The sequence below is a fragment of the Zophobas morio genome, unplaced genomic scaffold, assembly GCF_036711695.1.
Source record: "Zophobas morio isolate AGI-343-1 ecotype UQ-CSIRO unplaced genomic scaffold, CSIRO_AGI_Zmor_V1 ptg000007l, whole genome shotgun sequence".
Classification (NCBI taxonomy): Eukaryota; Metazoa; Arthropoda; class Insecta; order Coleoptera; family Tenebrionidae; genus Zophobas; species Zophobas morio.
The window spans coordinates 11,974,461-11,996,494 of NW_026972112.1; the positions used below are offsets into that span (position 1 = coordinate 11,974,461).

At 30.6% G+C, this 22,034-nt stretch overlaps 1 protein-coding gene across 10 annotated transcripts; it reads right to left on the reverse strand.

Moving 5' to 3' along the window:
* Positions 1-1,547: 1,547 nt before the first annotated feature.
* On the reverse strand, positions 1,548-21,936 carry LOC135124644 (uncharacterized). Of its 10 annotated transcripts, none has more exons than XR_010279816.1 (4): positions 2,403-5,152; positions 2,249-2,308; positions 1,712-2,082; positions 1,548-1,660 (listed from the first exon to the last, which is right to left on the reverse strand). XR_010279816.1 is itself a non-coding variant. In XM_064049866.1 (4 exons), the coding sequence occupies exons 2-4, from the start codon at positions 2,303-2,305 to the stop codon at positions 1,609-1,611; spliced, it is 480 nt and encodes a 159-aa protein (XP_063905936.1). In that variant the 5' UTR covers positions 2,306-2,308; positions 2,403-4,508; the 3' UTR covers positions 1,548-1,608. The 10 variants fall into 10 exon arrangements, 4 of the variants coding, with proteins under 4 accessions (XP_063905936.1, XP_063905934.1, XP_063905933.1 ...); XR_010279813.1 differs by having other exon boundaries at positions 2,148-2,308; XR_010279815.1 differs by having other exon boundaries at positions 2,249-2,312.
* Positions 21,937-22,034: the final 98 nt, after the last annotated feature.

The window sequence follows — 22,034 nt, forward strand, 5'->3', positions numbered from 1 at the left end:
ACCGGCACATTGATGCATTTTTTGACGAAGCACTGAAGTTGTTTGCATTCTGAGATAGGAGATCCCCTGGGGAAAAGTGTCAGCTTTTTTTGATACCATTTATGCGTGGATAAAAAATCCACTCTCGAAAAGTCAGAATCTATTGAAACGAGAAATCGGCATTAAATGAGCTGTGATGCGGTAGCAGAATACAGGTTTACTTAGATTCTGGTTTCGTTGCAGACTTCAGTATTTTTAAAATGCAACTCCGGAAACCACGACGATGTTTTCAATGCATTTAGTATAGGGCAAAACCGAACTAGACGCCAACTTTAAGTTTTACTAAGTAAGTATTTTTCTTCATAGTTTTCTCATGGATTCGACTCAGGTCAATCAAATTTTCAAGTAGTTCATTTAGATCCAAAACTGAGTTTTGAAATCAAATAAACAGTATTTTCGTTATTCGTCCGTTAGTTCCAATTGTTCCTACTGTTTCTTTAACAATTTACGACTATTCTCTGCTTGCTTATGAAGTTATCACATATACCTACTGCTCAAATCGAGTGACTCGATTCATATAAAATGCATTTTTGGTTTACCTATAGTGAAAATGTATTCCGGCATGACATGACACTTAAAATGTAAGATTTTCAAAAACAGATCAGCCATTTCACAGAAAAATTCGCTAAATTGCTCTATAAATCGTCTGAATTACTATGCAACATTTTAATGATCGATTAGACCTGTCAACTTACAATCGGAGAACATTTTAAACATTGAACTAAATTAATATTACCATTTCATTAAAGATGTATATCTTTTTTTGTATTAATAGTTATTATTTGAACTGTTTTTATTTTAATTTTTTATAAAAAAGAAACCTTTGTCGTTACTATTTTTCTTCTATATCTAAAAATGAAAAAATATATGACTACTAAGATGGCCCCTTGAGAACACAGCTACTTTTTAAGGAAATCACCCCGATTTTCAAGGGTTAACAGAAAAGCAGAAAAATCGTGAAAAGACTCCCGTTTTTTTAGGTATTTTTTAAAATTAACATTTTTTAAATGGCCCCCTCAGAACACAACACATTTTTAATGATTTCAGTCTGGTTTTCAAGATAACTTTTAAAAAGTTAAAATTCGGACAAAGTCCTCCTGAGCGAAGCGAATTTTTAAAAGAATTTGCCCGGTTTTTCGAACTCACCCTTTTTTAAAAAGTCAAATTTTTAAGAAATATATCCTGTTTTAGCAAACGTGAATACGGTTTCGGCCAAGAAAAGTTACCATTTAAAAATACTTAAAATTCGTCTTTTAACCCTGTTTTTCTGTTGGGCTACTTCAGAACAAATCCGGACAAGATTATATTAAAAATGACTTATAACTCCGTTTAGCACAACAGTTAAAATATTAGAAATTCTGTCCTATTTTTATTAGGTAGAACATATGCTATACAAACTCATGTAGATTTTAAACGAAAATTGATATAAAAACTATTCATTATTAAATTAGAATTACATAGTTTACCTAACGTTCTAACGAGATCGAGAAAATAAATTTCTTCCGAGCTATGAATGCAAAAATTATTTATTCAGATAAATCGATGTATGTAGATATAACAAATAATCTACTACTGTATCATACTATCCCCACTGCTTGAGCTGTGATCATCTGAATCCGACCTACAAAAATAAAACCATGAGAACATGAAACTTATGTTCAGTTGTACTTACCTTAGAACATTTTCAATGCTGGTGATAAATGTATCTTTGTCATCCTTCTTATCAAATTCTATAAACAATTTGTTAAATACTTTTAATGGGTCTTTACCACTAAATAGCACAGTAGTGTCAGTTTCAGTGCTGCTTCCGACCACATTCTTCAAGTAAAGAACACCAAACATTTCACAAGAGATCAGCCCTGAGTCTGCAACTATCGTGCAGCGACACGGCTTTCCATCGTTGAAGGTAATGCGGCATTCAACTGTGAAAGGCATTGCGATTACTTTTCTTTTTCTTCGCTTACTCATGATCGATTGCTGGAAATCTTGTAAACTTTTTAAAGCCGATAAGCTGACTCCGTACTTTTTTGTATCCATTTTTATCTGGAAGTGATAGTTTATACATTTACTTTTTTTGTACATTTGTAAAATTGATACACATTGCGTACCAGATCAATTAAAGGTAAAATTTTACAAAGAGCACTTTTCGATTTCGTACAAACTGTTTGCACAGAACTCTTCTACAGGACCCCCTGATCACGTTCCTCACCTTCAAATGTTGTGGAAATGCTTGCACACTCTTCAATGGCAAAGTCGTTTCGAACATAACCTAACTTTTTATAGTCAACAACATGGGTAGGTGTAATATCGGGTTTTTAGTGGAGGCAGGGCGCTTCGCGCCCTGCACCCCATTACAAACATACCCCTAAACGTGGCACTTCTTGCTCCGTGGATCATTTAGTTCACAAACCACCTACTAGAGTAGGTAGTTTGTGATTTAGTTATTGGAATTCGTGCGAGTTCAACTGTGTGTGTCGTTGGTTGCCTACATGCGGCGCAACTAATAGGGTGCAAACCATAGGGCGAACACTAAATATTTTTTTTAAGTTCGTTTAGACCGAATGTTTTTGGGAAGTTTTTTAAAGGTCCTTGAACAAAATTACTACTATCAATAATTCTTAAATTAATTGATTTTATTTCCATTAACATTATTTTAGATCCTTTATATATGCAGAAAGGTTTAATACCGTTTTCAACGCAATATTTTAGAATAAAGTAAGAATCATAACCTTTGCCATAATGTGCAATAGCTGTGTATCCTTTATGATCTCTAGAAACTAACCATTTACAGAAATCTTTGTTAGTCTTAAAAGAATCAACATTACCGTAAAAATCGTGAGCTATAACTAAATTAGGTACGTGTTTTCCCGTTTCTTGCATCGCCTCATAATCAAATAATAAATATTTTTGTGTGTAAGAGCATTTAGTTGTACTAAATGAACATCCGCAATTAAGACATTGATAACCGTTTTCGTTCTTTGTCTTCGACTCCGGGATTTTTAAATCCCCTCGTGAATCGTCTTTGACTTGTGCTCCGCACCCTTTGGTAAACTCTGGGCTGACCCTGTCAGTCTTTCTTGGTATTTTAACACAATTTTTACATTCTTTACATTGATAAATGTGAGATTTTACTCTTTTGTTTGTTTTATCAGGAAAAGTTACTGTACAACCTTTTCTATCACAATTTTTACAACCTTTTACTTTGTATTCTTTACTACCGTCTTTTATTTTAGTTTGACAGATTCCACCTTTTTGCCGCTTCCATTGCATGTAACATTTATGTTTACGTATTTCAACCTCTTTATAACAATTTCTACATTTTTCCCAGCCACATTTGTGTTCTTTACTACCCTCTTCTATCATTTTATTACCTCTTTCAATAATTTTATTACATTTTTGGACCATTTTCGGTTTTGTACAAATTAATCTATTTCCTTCTTCAATCATTTTTTTACCTTCGTCAACCATTTTATCACCTCTTTTGAGTATTTTATTACACTTTAAGCATTTATGAAATCTTTCACAAACTTCAGAATGATTTTGTAAACATTCTTGATTAAAACAGTATCTATTGCATTTTTCGCAATATATTCTTTTAGCAGAGTCTTCTTTGTGATTAGATTTGAAACACATTATGCATATTTTATCCTTTGTTTTGCATTTATGTTTATCTTTGTTTTGATATGGTTTATCACATTTTTTACAATAATAAGATTGACCATAGAAAGCTGTCATACTACCAATTGTATCAAAATGATTTCCATTTTTATATAAATATATTTTTATATCTTTTTCGGGCCCCGAATATATTATGGAATTAAAGCATTCCGCTGCTACGACTTTTATTTGAATATTTAATACTTTTTCTATACTTGCAATATCATGTAAGGTAAAATACTCTTCATTATATTCTTCAAGCTGATTACATAGCTCTTGAGCTAAAGTTGTTTGTAAATTTCTTCCCATTCTTATATATTTTAATTCATTATCATTATATTCCTTACCGAGTATAATGTTTGTATGATAAGTTAATCCAACAATAACGGCTCTTGGACAACATAATCTATCTTTATTTTTTATTTGTGTTATACTTTTCTTTGTTCTTGAGTCTTCTGCTATATTTAACAATCTTTTCGCATTAGTGGCACCTTTAGGCATATTAACTACTTCTACATGAAACGTACAACCGTATATATCTAAATCTTGATTTGAAGTTAAGATACGTTGAATTTTGTTTAATAAATTATCAACATCAGACGTTCTTGATAATCCGGTGGCAATAGGTGTCCAAAGATGGGTGTGGTTAACTACTATATTTAATAAGTCTCCTTCTTTGAAATTTGTTTTCTCTTTTAGTGTTTTAATCATATCATTTAAACCCTCTCTAATGGCAGTAATTTTTTTCATAATTATGTCTGAAAGATCAGACTCGGATGATTCTCGCCTGTCTTTCAATAATATAACTTTATAGTAAACTTTATGTTTCTTCCATTTTTTGCTGTATTCAGCTTTTGTTTCTATTATTTTAAATTTAGGTTTTTTTGAAAACTCTGTAAAATAATCATCTTCGATTGCAAAAGGTTCCTCACCAATTTTTTGTAATAATTCTGCCTTCTTCATTTTTGAGTAACCTTTGATATTCTTTTCTTTGGCAAGTTTTCTTAGTTCTTTCAACGTTTTATTTTGAGTCGATTTCTCTAATATTTCCTTCAATATTTCTTCTAAACTTGGCAATTCAATTTCATTAAGAATTCTGTTTATATTATCATTGTTTACATTATCTGAAATTTGTTTCAATAGATCTATTTGTTTACTATTTCTCTTTATCTTTAAGTTTAGTTTGGTAGCAATTGATTTTAATTTTTTAATACTAACCCTGCTTAATTTTCTATGCCAATCTCCAGCATCCGACTCTTCTTTTAGAATTAGCCGTATAAGAACTGATTTAGTCTTTCAGTTATATTTTGAATAAGGTAGTTCTTTAAACCTTGCCTTTTTGCAATAGATTTTAATTTTTTTAAGCTTAGCTTATTTAGTACAGATTCATTATTTGACGGTAGTGGTAAAAAATATTTATCCATCCAAGACAATTTATGAGTTGAAGATGAACTAGAAGACGATTCTGGTTCGACATCTTTATTAATTTGTTCAATTATTTCACCCACTTTTTTTAAATCCCCTTTAGTAAGTTTTACAATTTCCTCAAGACTCATTTTAAGAAGTTGATCTTTCTGTATTTCCATTTATAAGAAAAAAGTTTTTGCAAAATATTTTTTTCAAAACTCTTAAACTTTATCAATGATTATAATATGTTAGTAAGATATGTTTTGGATAGTATTGCTTTCCTACTAATTTACCGCACTTGCATAATATTTTTTTACCTCTATATTGTTTATTCCAACATATGTTACACAAAGTTGAATAACCACCTTTGCTTTTTTTATTTGGATAAAAATTGTCCAAATCTTTTTCAGTATTGCAGTTTTTACAAACTTTTTTATCCATTTATTAGGAAGATATTATTTCATAATAAATGACTCATAATACCAAAAGGGAACAGTCAGCTAAACAAAAGATAAACATAATAATTAAAAAAGATTACACATTAACAGAGTCTAGTATTCCGTCAGTGAAGAATTTAAATAATATGCGATCAAGACAATCAGCATTAAATTTTTTAGCACAAAAAGGAGACCCTACTTCTAAAAATATTACCTTAAAAGAGTTTGCTAAACAGAATAAAATTGGTGAAAATACAATTAGGAATCAAATAAAATTTCTCACTGGTGAAACATTAATTAAACATAACAAAAAATCAAACAATATAGAACAATATAACAAAAAACAGAAACAAATTAAATCTAAACACAAATCAAACACATCCCAATCAGATTACAAAGCGTCCCTGAAAGCTGGCAGTACAAAAGAGGCTGAAGAAGAATTTGATAAAAATTTTAATAAGACTATAAATTCCCTATCTAATAAATAATGGCACTAATTGATGTTGCAGACAAAAATCAGGTAAAAATTATTCAAAATAGAATAAAAAAAGACTGCATTGAGTTTAATAATTTATCTGTTGGCAATAAAGTTAAAGCATCTAATCAACTGTATATGGAAAACAGAATTTTAAAAGAATTAGGAAATGCTGCAGTTGAAACAATAGAAAAGATGGATGAAGAAATCGAGCATAAAGATAACAAAATTAATGTATTGGAACAAGAATTAAAAGATGTAAATAGTTATGATGAAGAAAAAATAAACGCATTACTGAATAAAAATCCTGTTATTAGGTATAACAATAAAGAACGAGCAAAAAGACGTTTAGCAAACACTCTTTCTCTAGTTAATAAATGAATACAGCGAATTTATTAATCAAGGCAAACTTAAAGATTGTTGAATTAACAAAAGAAAAGAAAAAAATTATATTTATTTTTATTTGTATTATTTCAATAATTTTTATAATAATGTTAGTTGCATTTCTGCTTCGTATATACCCTCTTTAATTTTTTCACCATTAAGATCAGAAACAAAATAAATCCAAACATTATATACACGTTTTTCTACAACTGTAAATATTTCTTCTGTCCAATTTGTTTTTAATTTGTTACGATATACGTCAACCATATTAGATAATCTAATTCTATCGCCAACTTCAAATTTTGGTTTTTTATTTGTTAATGTAATCATATATACGGTTTCTAACAATTTTCTTTCATTTCTTTTTTTTACATCTTTTGGTTTCATTTTAATAGTAGTATGATAAGAATTGTTATAGGATTTTATAATTTTTGGAAGTGGTGAAATCCAATCAAAACTGTCATATAATATTGGCTTGAATTTATTTCCTAAAGTACGATTGAACCTCTCAACAAAGAAAGCTTTATTCTTTGTTCCTGTACTGTAAAGATTGATATTGATTTATTTAAAACGATCCTCATATCTTTATTATAAAACTCTTTTCCTTTATCAGCATGTAAATTTTTTGGTGGATTGTGTTTATCTTTAATCGCTTGTTGTATGATTTTTACAAATGCATTAGCTACTTCTAATCCTGATTTAGTTTTTAAAGGTTCTACCCATACAAATTTAGAAAAGGTGTCTTCAGCAACTAGAATATAGATAAATCCCTTGTTGATCTTTTTAAATTTATTAAAATCATTCGTCTTAGCCTTTGGCTCTTTTGTTCTTAAAGTATAGCTTGGATCTTCTGATTTTCCTTTTGGTCTGTAAAAAACATAAATATCCATTTGCCAGGTATCATCAAGACCTTTGTGTTGGAATACTCGTATTTCATAGTTTTTCCTAGCAGGTTTGAATAATTCAATAATTAAAATATCTTCAGGTGATTTTGAAAAATTATTTTTCACTGATTGACAATTTCTGCAAGTTGATATTCTTCTCCAGCGTTTATATTTTACAATAAATTTCCTTCGGTCATGAGCGCTTCGCACGAATTCTGGTTCTTCAGTGGATTTAGTTTTCGTTTTGCATATTTTACAATAATCCATTTATTTGATTCTAATTAATGAGCGTCCCTGAAAGGGACTACGGCTCCGCAGGCCGATTTTTTTATATGTACTTTTTTTTTACCGCATGCAAGACATACTGATGAGTAATAATTCTTACCCTTTTTATCTTCTTTAATAACTATATTTTTGTTACCTGTGTTTGTTTTACATTTAACACAATAAGTATTCATTTATAAATATGAAAATTACGTTAAAGAGTTAAATATTTTAAAACAATATAAAATCGCCGAAGGGAATTAATCCTAACCATTGAGTATATTTGATAAGAAAAACATAATAATAATAAATGATCTTTTATACTTCATTCAACATGGAATTAAGAAAGATTTATGGAAAATTCGTCTTCGACTCATGAAGTGTTTCACACGAATTTTAGAAAAGAATGGAACAGAATATCAATTAATAAATTACGATTTGCTTCGCATGATACACAGTGGTCCACTTTGGCTTCACCCGAATTTTAAAAATGTTTTCAAATGTTTTTTCATTTCCTCATAAGGTAATTTTGTTAATAATATAATACCAATTTTTCGTAAAATTTCAACTTCTTCATCTTCTGTCAGATTAAGTTCAATTTCTTCACCATTTACTATACAACAGACAGTAGAGATACCATTTTCATTTAAATTGATTACTATATTGTTTTCCATTTATATGTATATGTTTTATTTTGTAAATAATTCAGGCGAAGCCCTCATGAGCGTCCACACAGTGGACTAGTGCGTAGCATGCGAAGCGATTGTGCGTAGGTCAAAGACGTTATACAGAAAACTTGACTAGCATATAAAAGAAAATCGGAGTACTTAATAGATAAGGTTTATTATGATTATAACCACCGAGATTTTCATCCGTGTTTACTTTTTCTTTTTTTATCATAAAAGATAGAAGATCAGATTCTCTAACAATAAAGGGTTTAGAAACATCTATTGTTCCTTTATTATTACTGATATTCAAATCTTTCAAGAGAGCTGTTGAATAGAATTTTATAACTTCTACATTCATTGGTAATCTAAGAAATCGTTCGCCATCAAAAGAAAAGTCAAGCAGATTAACAGCCTTTTGTCCATGAACTTCCTTAATAAAAATAATTTTTCCTACAAACTGTAAAAAAGAATAATGAGCATGCAAAGCACTAGTCAAAGACGTTTTTTTCATGAATTCTGTTTCCAAATTAATTAACCTTTCTCCGTAAGTATCTAGTTGTCCTTTATTGACAACATCATACTTATCAATTGCATCAGCAGTTTTAACTAATCTTCTATTACCAATATCGATATATCTTTTTGTAGTGGTTAGATTCGCTAGCGGTGCTCTCTCATCTTTTTTAATCATATTACTGAGTTCGGGTTTAACAATTTTTAGAATACTTTGAGAATCATCTTTTTTAATCATGTTTTCTAATTCGGGCTTAACAATTTTTAAAACGCTTTCTGAATCATCTTTTTTAATCATATTACTGAGTTCAGGTTTAACGATTTTTAAAATACTTTCAGAATCATCTTTTGTAATCACATTTTCTAATTCAGGTTTAACAATATTTACAATAGTTTCTGCATCATCTTTTTTAATCATATTACTGAGTTCAGGTTTAACAATTTTTAGAATACTTTGAGAATCATCTTTTTTAATCATATTATCGTTGACTTTATCCACAGCAGTATGCAAAGCGTCCATTTCATGGACTAGTGCTTCGCGCGAACTATTCCACTTTGTGGACGCTGACGTTAAATATTGTAAATTAACAACATCGCCAGGATTTTCTGAAATATCATAATCACCATTTTCTGTTAGATTAAATCCTATACCAGGTGGACCTCTTGTTGATTTACCCCTTTTTTTTCTATTTTTTCTAAGAACGTATTCAGGCGAAGCCCTCATGATCGGAGCGTATTCAGAGGTCATTTATGGGCGTAAAATTCTTCCTATATTTCATTTCAGGAGTTTTAAAATCAACAGTTAAGCAATCAAAACTTTTGATGTTATTTTCATAATATTCCCTAAGTTTCTTATCCAATCCCTTTTCTCTAAATATTAAACTTATATCATTACCGTCACAGGAAGGAAATATTGAAATATAATTACATTGCAAACGAATTGATTTTGGTACTCTATACCAATCCTGCGTTATATAAATCATTGAAGCATTCATTTTTCTTCCGCGTATAGCTAAATCTATCAGTTTCTTTTGAACTTTTTCCGTTACGAAATCATCAACAACAATCAAATTTTGTTTATCTCTATCTAGTTCGTCTACATCGACAATGTCTTCTATATCTGATGAAAAGTACGATTGTCCACGAATTTTTTCATCATCAAATACATTTTGTAATAATTGATAATACGGTTCTTCTAAATCTTTTGCATACAAATAAAAAGTATCAAAAAATAAATATTTTAAAAGATTGACAACAGTATTTGTTTTACCAGAACCACTTCGTCCTATAATTATTAATATAAAAGGCCATTTTGGCGCTAATTTATTAATGTTATAATATTCTTTTTCATCTGCTTTAATAAAATGAATAGGCAAAGAATCCATTTATTTATTTAACACAAATAATGCAAACCGCGGACACTTATCGCTAAACCGCGTTAGCGCAAAAGTTAAAGCGTCGCGCTCTGAACATGTGCACACCAGGGGCGGCTTGTCCCATGAGGCAGGTGAGGCAGTGCCTCACCAATGAATTTTACGCCTTATTAGGATTTTTACTATTTTTTAACGACACATTTCGGTCAATAATTTGTGTCTTTTTTCTAAAATTTTAAAAATAAATATGGAAAATTATATTCTTATTTTTATCTCAGTAGGTACTCGTTGCTCCCTTAATTAAACAGCGCGCTGAAACACTCGACGCAACATGTATTTTGTGACGCGAATGAGGCAAGCTCGAAGCTTGCCTCTACAGCACATATAGAAATCATATCGTTAATAAGCAAGCAACCTGCAATACACTCATAAGCGGTATGAGTTGAAAAAAGACAAAATTGAGGCTAGCCTCATTTCCGTGCTTGCAAAAGAGATGGACAACAATATTTGCGCGCGGAGAACGTGCGATTACAATGCAGTCTGCATTTGCAGAAGTATTCAAAATTAGGCCGTTGATTGTTTTGCCACAAATCTGTGTGTGTATAAATTGATTCAAAATTTCGGTAGCAGAATTTTGTCTTAAAAGTGCCTACGTTTGCGTGAGTCGAGTTAGTGCTTTGTGCTTGTCATAATTTGATTTCGGTAATTGTTATTTAAGATTACGAGTAAATCGGAATTTTTCTCTACTAACGTTAAATGACAATAGCAGTTCTGTTTTTTCTACTTTCACGTATGATGATAAATTGTATGTAATTAATGAATTAAAACGGCCGGTTCCTGATTTGAGTCAATCGTTAATTGATCTATAAAAAAATTTAAAATAAATCCAGAGTATTTATGTTTTATATGTTTTTCGTTTTGTTTTTTGTTATAAATCAAATTAGATTTATTTTATGTTGTATTTGATTTTTTTCGATATGTTTTCTCTAAAGTTTATTTTAATTTTGTTTTTTTTTTGAAGTTATATTAGTTTTTTCTGACCACGTTCCCCTTTCCTTTTGTCCTGTCATTCCCATCCTTTCCTTACAAGAGTTCCTTACACCTTCACGTTGGTTCTTGGTGGACAGTTAAATGAGTTTACAAATTTGTTTATTTGACTAAGTAGAAAATATTTAAGTAATCTTGATTTGTTTATATTTTGGAGCGTGTTGTGCTTTGCCTCATCAACTTTTCAAGTCATGAGCCGCCCCTGGTGCACACGCTTTCGCAGCGTGTTCGAATCCCAATTAAATAAGACACCGGTGCGAAATTCTCGCAAAGCGCTCATGACCGAAGGGAATTACAGCGAAACGTTTTTTTAAAATAAAATTCGGGCGAAGCCCTCATGAGCGAAGCGAATTTCAAAACGAATCAATAAATTCAAAACGTATCCAAAAATTCAAAAAAATTTTGAAGGACCTTATGATTAGTAGCAGACAGGTTTCTACCTATTAATAGTTGATGCAAATAATTCAAGATGGCGCTGGTGTTTACTAACTTATATTGACAATATGCAACAGATAAAATCAAAACCTTCATAGCTCAATTTATAAAATGTCGTCTACTTCTGGTGAACGTGTTACAAACTTTCTTCAAGAAATTCATCAATCTTCAGATAATAATGAAATTGATCTTCAAATTATGCGAATAAAACTAAGAATAAGTAAATTACAAGATAACAAAATAAAGTATCTGAAAAAACGTACAAGACAATTAATTGAAAAAATAAGATTAGCTGAACAGCAAGTAGACAACATGTACTACCTACAAAGACATACAATATTTAGAAAGTATTAAAGTCCAAAACAATTCAATAACCAACGAAGAGTTTCTGGCGCAAGATTAAATTCTTCGTAAACTCGAAAAATAAAGTTGGTATGGATTGATAAAAAGGGGTGAAAGATTAAATTCTTTGTAAACCTAAAAAAACTTTTTGATCAGCCCAAGGTTCGAATCCATATCCGGGAATATTTTTTCACTAAATATAAATGACTAACACTGATAGTAAAATGTCCACAAAGCCTGGCAAAGTGTCCCCAAAGGGGACTAGTGCTTCGCATGCTGAAATAATTGACGCTATTTTAAAAAATCGTAAAATAATAAAAAACAGGATCCATTTAAAGCAATTTAAAGAACATTTAACAAAGGAAGAAATGAAAAAACTACAGAAGCCTATAACTGATAAACTTGATAATATTACTGAATTCGCTTCGCTCATGAGGGCTTCGCCCGAATTTACGCAACGAATTCTTATGAGCGAAGCGCATTCAAAAAATGTTTCAAAGAATGCAGAAAGCGATGATGTAAGCGTCCCTGAAAGGGACTACGGCTCCGCAGGCGAATCAGATCAATTATTATCATTACCGAAATCACCTTCGGTGCATACCGCAATAAGTTCAGCGAAGCCTCACGAAGAATCAAAGATTCTGAGTTTAGATCCGGATAAAGATTTAAATTTTGATATTATTGAAAAAAAATTTAAATTTGAAAAACCTTCACATTTATTATCGTTAGACATTAGAAATCGAAATACAAAAATTGATACAACTATACCCGAAATATCAACTAAATTAAAATCATTAAATGCACACATTACAAATGCAAAGAAATCACAAGAGCAAGAAAAAATTGATAATTTACAATAAGTGTATTCACAGTTGAAAAAATATAAACGTGCTTTAGAAGATATTCGAAAAATTCCTTTCTATGAAAGACAGCAAACAGGAAGCAGTATTTTTTCAGATCCGAATGAAATGGTAGAACGTCTTGATCTATTAATTGCGTCAAAAAATGCTGTAAATGATTCAATTGAAGTATATAATGAATGCGTAGAAATACTTGATAAATTGTTTAAAATGAAACTTATAAAAAAGTCAGATCACAAAAAGATATTCACGACACTTGGCATGCTTTTTTAAGCTGAATAAATGAGCCTAATACACATCAGATCTAAAGAAAATGATTTTGAAATAAGTTATTCTGAAAATCCTATTAATTTATCAGGATTAAAAGGTGAAATTGCTTTAAAAACAGCAAGTCTCTGGTATAGTTGGGATAACATTACTGAAGAGTATAAAAATAATGAAATAAAATACAGGTCGTCCCTAAAGGGACTAGTGCAGCGCATGTCTAAAGACCCTCGTGAGCATAAACAAAATGAAATTAGAAAAGACCGACAGAGTCGATCCAGAGCCGTAGGCGAAGATGGGGTTCGGGTTGAACAGGATTGGAAAATATTAAAATTACCAAACGGTCTGTACGATGAAAATGAATTAAATAATTATATCCAAGAATATTTTGGAACGTTTGAAACACCTCCGTTTTATTTTGATGTAAATTATGCAACTAATCGTTTTATGCTAATTATACGCGACATAGATTGTGAAATTGACTTTTCCCACGGAAAGATTCATGAGCTTTTAGGATTTGATAAAAAAATATATAAACAAGGAATAAACTATGCAACAAAAATTGGTAATATCACCAAAGATATTGATCAAATTTTGATTCACTGTTCCTTAATTTCATCTAGTTATCAAAACAATCTTAAAAGTGATGTTATATACGCTTTTACTCCAAATATTTCACCTAGATCTTTAATTAATATTGAACCAACGCATCCAAAATATTTACCAATTAATCGTACGGATTATATATTTCATATTCGCATTTCTGTTACAAATCAGCTAAATCAATTGATAAATTTTAATGGAGAGTGCTTAAATTTTGTTCTAGATATTCAGTAATTGTCTTCGCCTTTCGGGACGTCTTACCTGATTCTTTCTTGTAGAATAAATGGTACTTGTCGTTCATAGAAAACAATTATTTCCGAAACAATCTGGGTTTGGTCTTAAATATCACACATATTAGAGGTGGAAATATTTTTCAATCTATAAAAAAATTTGCTATACCAGCATTAGGCTTTTTATATCGCAATATACTAAAACCTTTTTGGAAAAATAATAAAGAGGATATCATTCAAGGTGTAACTTCAGGGCTTAAAAATATAGCGTCTACATACGTAAAATCACCGCCGTTTTACATATAAAGAGGAAATTATAAATCCCATTCTAAACAAAATGAAAGAAAAATCGTTGAATGAACATTTACGAGGCGACGGATTAAAACGGTTAGGTCAAAAAATCGACTAACTAAAAAATCAAAGGATACTATTAAAAATCTGATAAAGCCACAGAAAACAATAAGAACAACGGATTATACGTGGTATGAAAATGTAATTACAGATATACTCAAAAATAATCAATTTGAATATGAGATAAAAAAGAATAGAAAAAACTCTATGGATATTTTTATAAAAAATTATGATGAAGAAAGATTTAAATATGGAGTAAAAGAAGCTCTAGAAGACATACCAAACTGTGATGGAGATGGTGTGCAAATTAATAATCCACGGCATATTAGAGATATACATTTTTCGAATCCTGATATGACGTTTAGCTTTTACAAAGGGTCTTTGACTAGTGCTCCGCACGCTTCACATGCCTAATTCATTTTAATAGAATGTAAGCCGGGCATGCCCTTTTTTATTTAAATAAATAGAAAACGTTGTAGGCAATTTATGGCGTATTGATGAAATGCCTGTAATTGATGAATCAACAAAAAGTTATACTTACAATGAAATAAGAGAAAGTAATATCAATGTGAAAGAACTTGAACAGTATACGCTCGAAACTAACATAAGCGGATGGAAACATTTATCAGGTGCTTATATTTTTGTCAAATCTAAAATTAAAAACGATCCAAATAATTATGCAACTATATCAAACAATGGAATCAATGATTTTGACTATGTGAGGCTATTCTATGAAGAGGTATTAATAGAAGAAACAAATTATGTGGGTGTTGCTACGTTAATTTCAAATCTGATTGAATTTTCAGGAGATGTATCTGATACTTCAGCATCACAATTATGTTGGTATCCAGACACAGCAGATTCAGCAGATACATCTCAATATAAATATGATGCGCAAAATAAATCTGAAAAATTTAAAGATTTAGATGTTGATATAAAAACTATTATTTCAAAAATCACAAATAATTCTGCATTCAATAAAGGATATTTAGAGAGATGGTTGTTAACAAAAGATGAAAAAACTATTACAAAATTTATTCCTTTATCTAAAATTTTCCGATTTGTACGAGACTATAACAAAGTTTTGAATGGAAAAATTCGCATTGAATTACGTAAAAATCGAGCGAAAAATATATTACATGCTAAAGTTGATGGAAATTATGATTATGAAATATCTGATATTAGTTTGTGGATCCCAATAGCAAAACCCAGTGCCGAAACTAGCTATAGGCCGAGTAGGCCCTTGCCTAGGGGCGCCAACGACAAGGGGCGCCAAATTCGTCCAAAAATTATGTTGTATAATTTTGAAAATTTCATTGATGAAATTAAAAAATGTAAAAAAGACAAGAAGAAATACTGTGATATCAAATTTTCTCCAACACAGATAGGTGGATTTTTGCCTGCTTTAATTCCTGCAGCAATAACTGCAGCCAAAGCATTGGGATTAGGTGCAGCCGGATATGCAGGTACTAAATTAGCACAAAAAGCCTTCGGAGATGGTTTAAAAAAGAATAAAAAAAAACCGAAGAAGCCGGAGACATGGACAAGGAATAAAATTGATAGGAAATACGGCTTAAGTAATATAGAAATATCTGATATTATGAAAAATGAGAAAAATCATGAAACTACGCGAAATTTTCGAGGTGTTTTTGCAATTGACATGTTACCAAAAAAAAATTAGAAAAGATGAATCAGGCATAATTAATTTTCAACCCTCTAATCGTTACGGCTCACACTGGGTATGTTATGTAAACAAACCATATTTAAGAAATATTTTATATTTTGACAGTTTTGGTATTTCTCCACCAGAAAAAATTAAAACATATTTATTAAGTAGTGGAAAAAATATTGCGTGGAACAGCACACAATTGCAAATGAATTCTTCTGTTTTATGTGGCCATTACTGTATATACGTAATAATTAATGTAAACAGAGGCAAATATTTTTATGATATATTATATTCTTTTAAACAGATACCGTGTAGTTTCAATGAGAAAAAATTCGTGGACATAGTCCACTCATGAGCGTCCCTTCGGGACTATTCAATGAAATGCTATTTCAATATTCGGCTATGCCTTCATGATGAATCTTTGATTCAAAATATTTGTATGTTATAAATGGAAAAATATCTACAAAAACGCTTGTATGTATACAGAAAAAGTTACATATATTTTTATAAAATTGGAATCGGATTATCTATTAGTAAATTATTATTTAGTGCATCGGGATTATCTTCGTTAGCCCTTCCTCCACTAGTTTGTTTATCTCTTGGTGCAGGGGTTATAGAAATATTAGATAAGAGATTAAAAATATCAGAAAGAATTGAAGAATATAAGTTGATTTATAAATTTTATAGACAGTTATTGCATTTATATAAGGCTGATAAAATAAATGAAAAAGAAATAAATATACGTGAAGAGGAATTTGTCAGTAATTTTAATTATTTCCCCAGAGAGAAATACCTAGAAAAAGTTCACTTAAACGGTGATTAATGGTGCGTAGCATGCCCAGAGCCGTAGGCGATGATTTTTTTTTTTTTTTGTAATAAATGGCTGGCAAGGCCCGTCCCAGAGTCAACGACTATGGCGTAACCATAAGAATTGAATTATTTGATTTAAAGGTTAATAAGAAGTATGATGTTATTGATGTAAGTAAATCAGATGATGTTGGTCCAGCTAATGGATTATTCTTTATTTTAAAAGGAGACAACCCTCCTAACTTCAAGTTATATTTATCCGTTGTTGACTTATTTTCAGAGTCATCAAAAATTAGTAAGTTATATGAGTTATATGACACTGTTTCATATTTTCTTGATAAAAAACAAAGAGTGTCTCTACAAAGAGATAATATGATCTTCAAGTCTAAAGATTATGAAGATTGTTTTTGTAATATAATTATTTCTGAAGATATTTAAATTTACTCTAATAAATGAAATTTTTTTTTTTTTTCTTATTTCTCACTACTGTAAAAAGTTCAGATGACGTTAATATTACAAGTTATTTAGAGCAATTTGGGTATTTAGCATCAGCACCTGAAGCAGACTCAGATCTGCGATTATTGAATAATGAAACAGAAACGTCTTTGACCAGCGGAGCCCTAGCACATATAAATGAAGCATTAATAAGGTTTCAAGAATTCTATAATTTACCAACTGATGGAACATTAAATCAAGAAACACTTGCTTTGATCAGTAAACCTAGATGTGGCGTCAAAGATAATCCAACAGCTTATAGAGTTTATTATCAAAAATGGAATAAAACAGATCTTAAATGGTATTTTTCGTTAGCTGTTTCAACATAATCATAATTCACGGTGTCAAAAAGGAATATGTTCTAGCAGTTTTGATGGAAAAGGTAATGTTTTAGCACATGGCTTCTTTCCAAATAATGATGAATGTCTAGGAATTCATTTTGATAAATCAGAAAATTGGTATTTTGGGGAATCAGGCAATACACCTGATGGCCAAACTAATTTTTATACAGTATTATTACATGAAATCGGTCACACATTAGGTATTGAACATTCTGCAAATAATAATTCAATTATGTACGCCTATTATAAAGGTGATATTGATAAATTAACTCAAGACGATATGTGGGCAATTCAATATTTATATGGAAGACCTGAACGATTAAAATATGAATTAATACCAACAACAACAACAGTTAAACCTACTGTAAGGCAAAGCGCCCCTGAAGGTCAGCCTAGAGATATATTTGGTAATTTATGTGATTTTAATAAAGAAATTGATACATTCTTAATTGCAAATCATCATATGTATATTTTTTATAAGAAATATGTTTGGTTGGTCAATTTAAAAGACATGACTTATGATAAAGAACCGAAATTAATTAAAGATTATTTATATTTTTTGTCAGATGATTTTCAAGAAATTTCACATATTTATCAAAGACCTTCAGGTGATGTTTTAATAGTTGTTAAAAATTTTTATTATTTAATTGATTTTCCAAGTTTTAATGTTAAAAGTGGATATAATGCTCGATCTATTGAAAATTTAGGAATACCAAAAGGAAAAAGAATTGATGCAATATTTAGAACTTATTCTGGAAAAACATATATATTTTATGATAAAGTCTTGTACATTGAGTTTGATGAGTGTTTGCTTAGATCAAAGAAAAATGGCCTTATTTCAGAATTATTTGCTGGAATACCTCCAAATATAAACAGAGCATTCAGATATAGAAATTTATATTTTTTTAAAGATAAAATGTATTATGAATTTGATGATATTTCGAATACATTAGTTAAATCTGATAAATTTGACTTGACAGTTTTCGGTTTTAAATGTGGGCTTATCGATCAAATAATAAAACTAATTAATCGTCTGTGATCATTTTCATAGTTTCATTAACTGAAGAAATTTATACTTGAAATATGTATATGTACTCCTATATTTTTTAAATGCCTTTAAAGACTTGGTCACTTTCTAGAGTGTATACCGTGTGGGTATACACCAAATTTTCCAACTCACATAATTCTTTTAAATAAATTTTTAATCTTCATTTTGGACGAAACCGTATTCATATGTGTGCTGAAGTAACCCAATTGAAAAAAGCTTTAAAATTCAAGTGTTTTTAAAAGGTGAATTGTTTTGGCAAAACCGTATTCATTTTTGTTCTGAAGTAGCCTAACAGAAAAACAGAGTTAAAAGACGAATTTTAAGTGTTTTTAAAAGGGGAATTTGTTTGTACGAAACCGTATTCACGTTTGATATAGCAGGATATATTTCTTAAAATTCGCTTCGCTCATGAGGACTTTGTCCGAATTTTGACTTTTTTAAAAAAGGGCGACTTCGAAAACTCGAGCAAATTCTTTAAAAATTTTATCTTTTCACAAGTTAGTTTGAAAACCAGGCTAAAACCGTATTCATTTTTGTTCTGAAGTAGCCCAACAGAAAAACAGGTTATAAAAGACGAATTTTAAGTGTTTTTGAAAGAGAAATTTGTTTGGACCAAACCGTATTCTTGTTTGAAAAAACGGTGTATTTTCCTTGAAATGTTAACTTTTTTGAAAAGGGTACGTTTTGGAAAAACCGGGCAATTTCTTTAAAAATTTTAACTTTTTAAAAGTTATCTTGAAAACCAGACTGAAATCATTAAAAATGTGTTGTGTTCTGAGGGGGCCATTTAAAAAATGTTAATTTTAAAAAATACCTAAAAAAACGGGAGTCTTTTCACGATTTTTCTGCTTTTCTGTTAACCCTTGAAAATCGGGGTGATTTCCTTAAAAAGTAGCTGTGTTCTCAAGGGGCCATCTTAGTAGTTATATGTACTAGTGTTTTATTTAATTTAAATTAAAATAATTAATTTGCTGCTGGTAATCTTCATGTAAAGTAGTCCAAGAGTTATAAGGTTATATGACCATCATAAAAGTAGTTGACCGCAAATAAATACCCCCTTTGTGTGGTTCGCACTAAGCTTACCGGTTGGCCATAAATCGTTTTCTAAACATTTCTTGCTTAGATTTAGATATTTAGTGAAAGCCGCCCCCGAACGAAACGACCCTAAAACCTTTTTAATTGTAAACAACTTAACTTCGACACAATGGGATCATTTTATGATGGCCATATAACCTTATAGCACTCGGACTACTATACATACTTCATAAGCTCGCCCCCTACTTGTAGTGAGGATTCGATTATTTTACAGTTACTCTGCGAGACACGAAAGGAAATTAATGCGGAAGGAGACAGTACAACTGTCACCAACAACTTTGTTTGCAATTACAATTTTGCAGTATTTAAGGTTTAAAATAAAATAGTAAATAATTGCCTCGTATTTGTGGGAAATGACCGTTAAAAAAATTATGCATGTATAAACTTAATTGTGTAATGATTAATCTTAAATAATACATTGCATACAACTAAATAAAATCAAAATAAAAATTTAAAAAAGTCACAGTACCTAATGTTACTAAGAGTAAAAACGAAATCATCAAATCTTCACTAAGAACAATTAAAACTAATACAGCAAGGGTCACAAGACACAAGAATACACAATTCGAGGTAGATCCTTGGGGTTCCAATAGCGTAACACAGTAAGTATATATTATGATAAGCTATATTTGTTGCAGTATCTTTATCAATTATTATTTCATTATACGATTTCCGATAAATTTGTTTTCCTCTCAAGAACTGAATATCTTCTATATCTGTGACATATGTTTCACGTACGCTTCCCACTCTTCTCTTCTAATTCAGGCTATAGACTTATATGTCAATTCTTCTAATGGCTTTAATGGCAATTCTTTAGTGGTATTCACACATATATGTTGCTTTATAATTTCGTCTGTTTTGTATTCTTTCTACTTCCTGAGCGTGAGCTAAGGAAGTATAGTAATCGGTCGGTGGACTGACAAAATGTGCACTTGTCCCTTTGAATAGATCCTATTAAATATTGTTTTTTTTATAATCATGCGGTCAGTGTTTTTTTATGTAGCATATATAGTGGGACATTTATTAACTTTTCCGAATGGTATGACGCATTATCAAAAACTACACACATCCAGTGGGAATATTTGGAAATGAGTGTTTTTTTAGCAATTTTTCAAAGTTTTCGTTCTTCTTTTTGATAATATGACCTGATCTGACCGTAATAATAATTCCCTGAACAAAATCGATGTGAAGATCTTATACCACCTTTAACATCAAATGTATTTTCATTCTGCTCAAATTTTTTGATAGCCGTGTTTCGTCATGATTATTTTTTTTAACGATCGAAAATAATGCAAACGCCAACTATTTCTGCGCGTTCCATCAAAATCTTCATGCGATGTTTACGTTGCGTAAAAACGCCTTGAGTAACACTGTTGAGTTTTTGATAAATATAGAAAAGCAATTTTTTTCAATAATAGCTGCAATACGTTGGAACAATTTTTCTTGAGCTTAAGTAAAAGTTTGCAATTTCGTAACGTATGACTTAAAAATAAGACATCAACTTTCTTTTTTAGTACTGGGGCCTTATTTTGGGCATTGGTATCATCACGACAATTACACTGATCGTGTAATCCACTTTAACGACGAAGCGGCTTATGTATAACCCATATGCAATGCATAGGAAACTATTATTAACCGCTGCGCCGCTCTATAGAAATATCGGATATGAGACACATTCCTCAAATCGTCTGTCTTGCATTTCTTCATACCGGCAAAATTTCAAAAAAATAGTTTTCCAAATAACAGACAATATCCGAATATTCGGTAACTCAAGTGAATCGTTTGTAAAAATTTCAGCCAACCGTAATCAGATTCACGGATAGCATGTGGTAAATTTTGGAATTCTCTTTGCTTAATTAATTGCTCTAACAACTACTCATGGCTCACTTTATTGTTAATTCACGGTAATTATAACCCAATGTAACCTTATTTAGATGTCTATATTTAGCATTTCGCTTTAGCTTAGCCCAATGACCAAATTTTAAGAAGACCTGTATATCTACGTGTATAGCACAGCGCATTCACATGAAATGGACATTTATCTGTTGCTGTGCTATACATAAAATGTACATAACAAATTCTAATACTCTTACGGACACTGAAGACCAAAACCGTACATACCATAACATACAAAATTGTACAGCAAATATGTATTAATGCACGATACAGTCCACAATAAACAGTACGGCGAACGCCCCACATGACATGGAGTGACATAGAGTATTATTTTGCACAGCACATAGCAACTGTAATCTCATTATGTAACCTTACGATACGACTGAAAATCGCTAGATGGCGGAGAACCACATCGAATTGTAGCAAATTTGTAGTTTTATACGAAGGCGACAT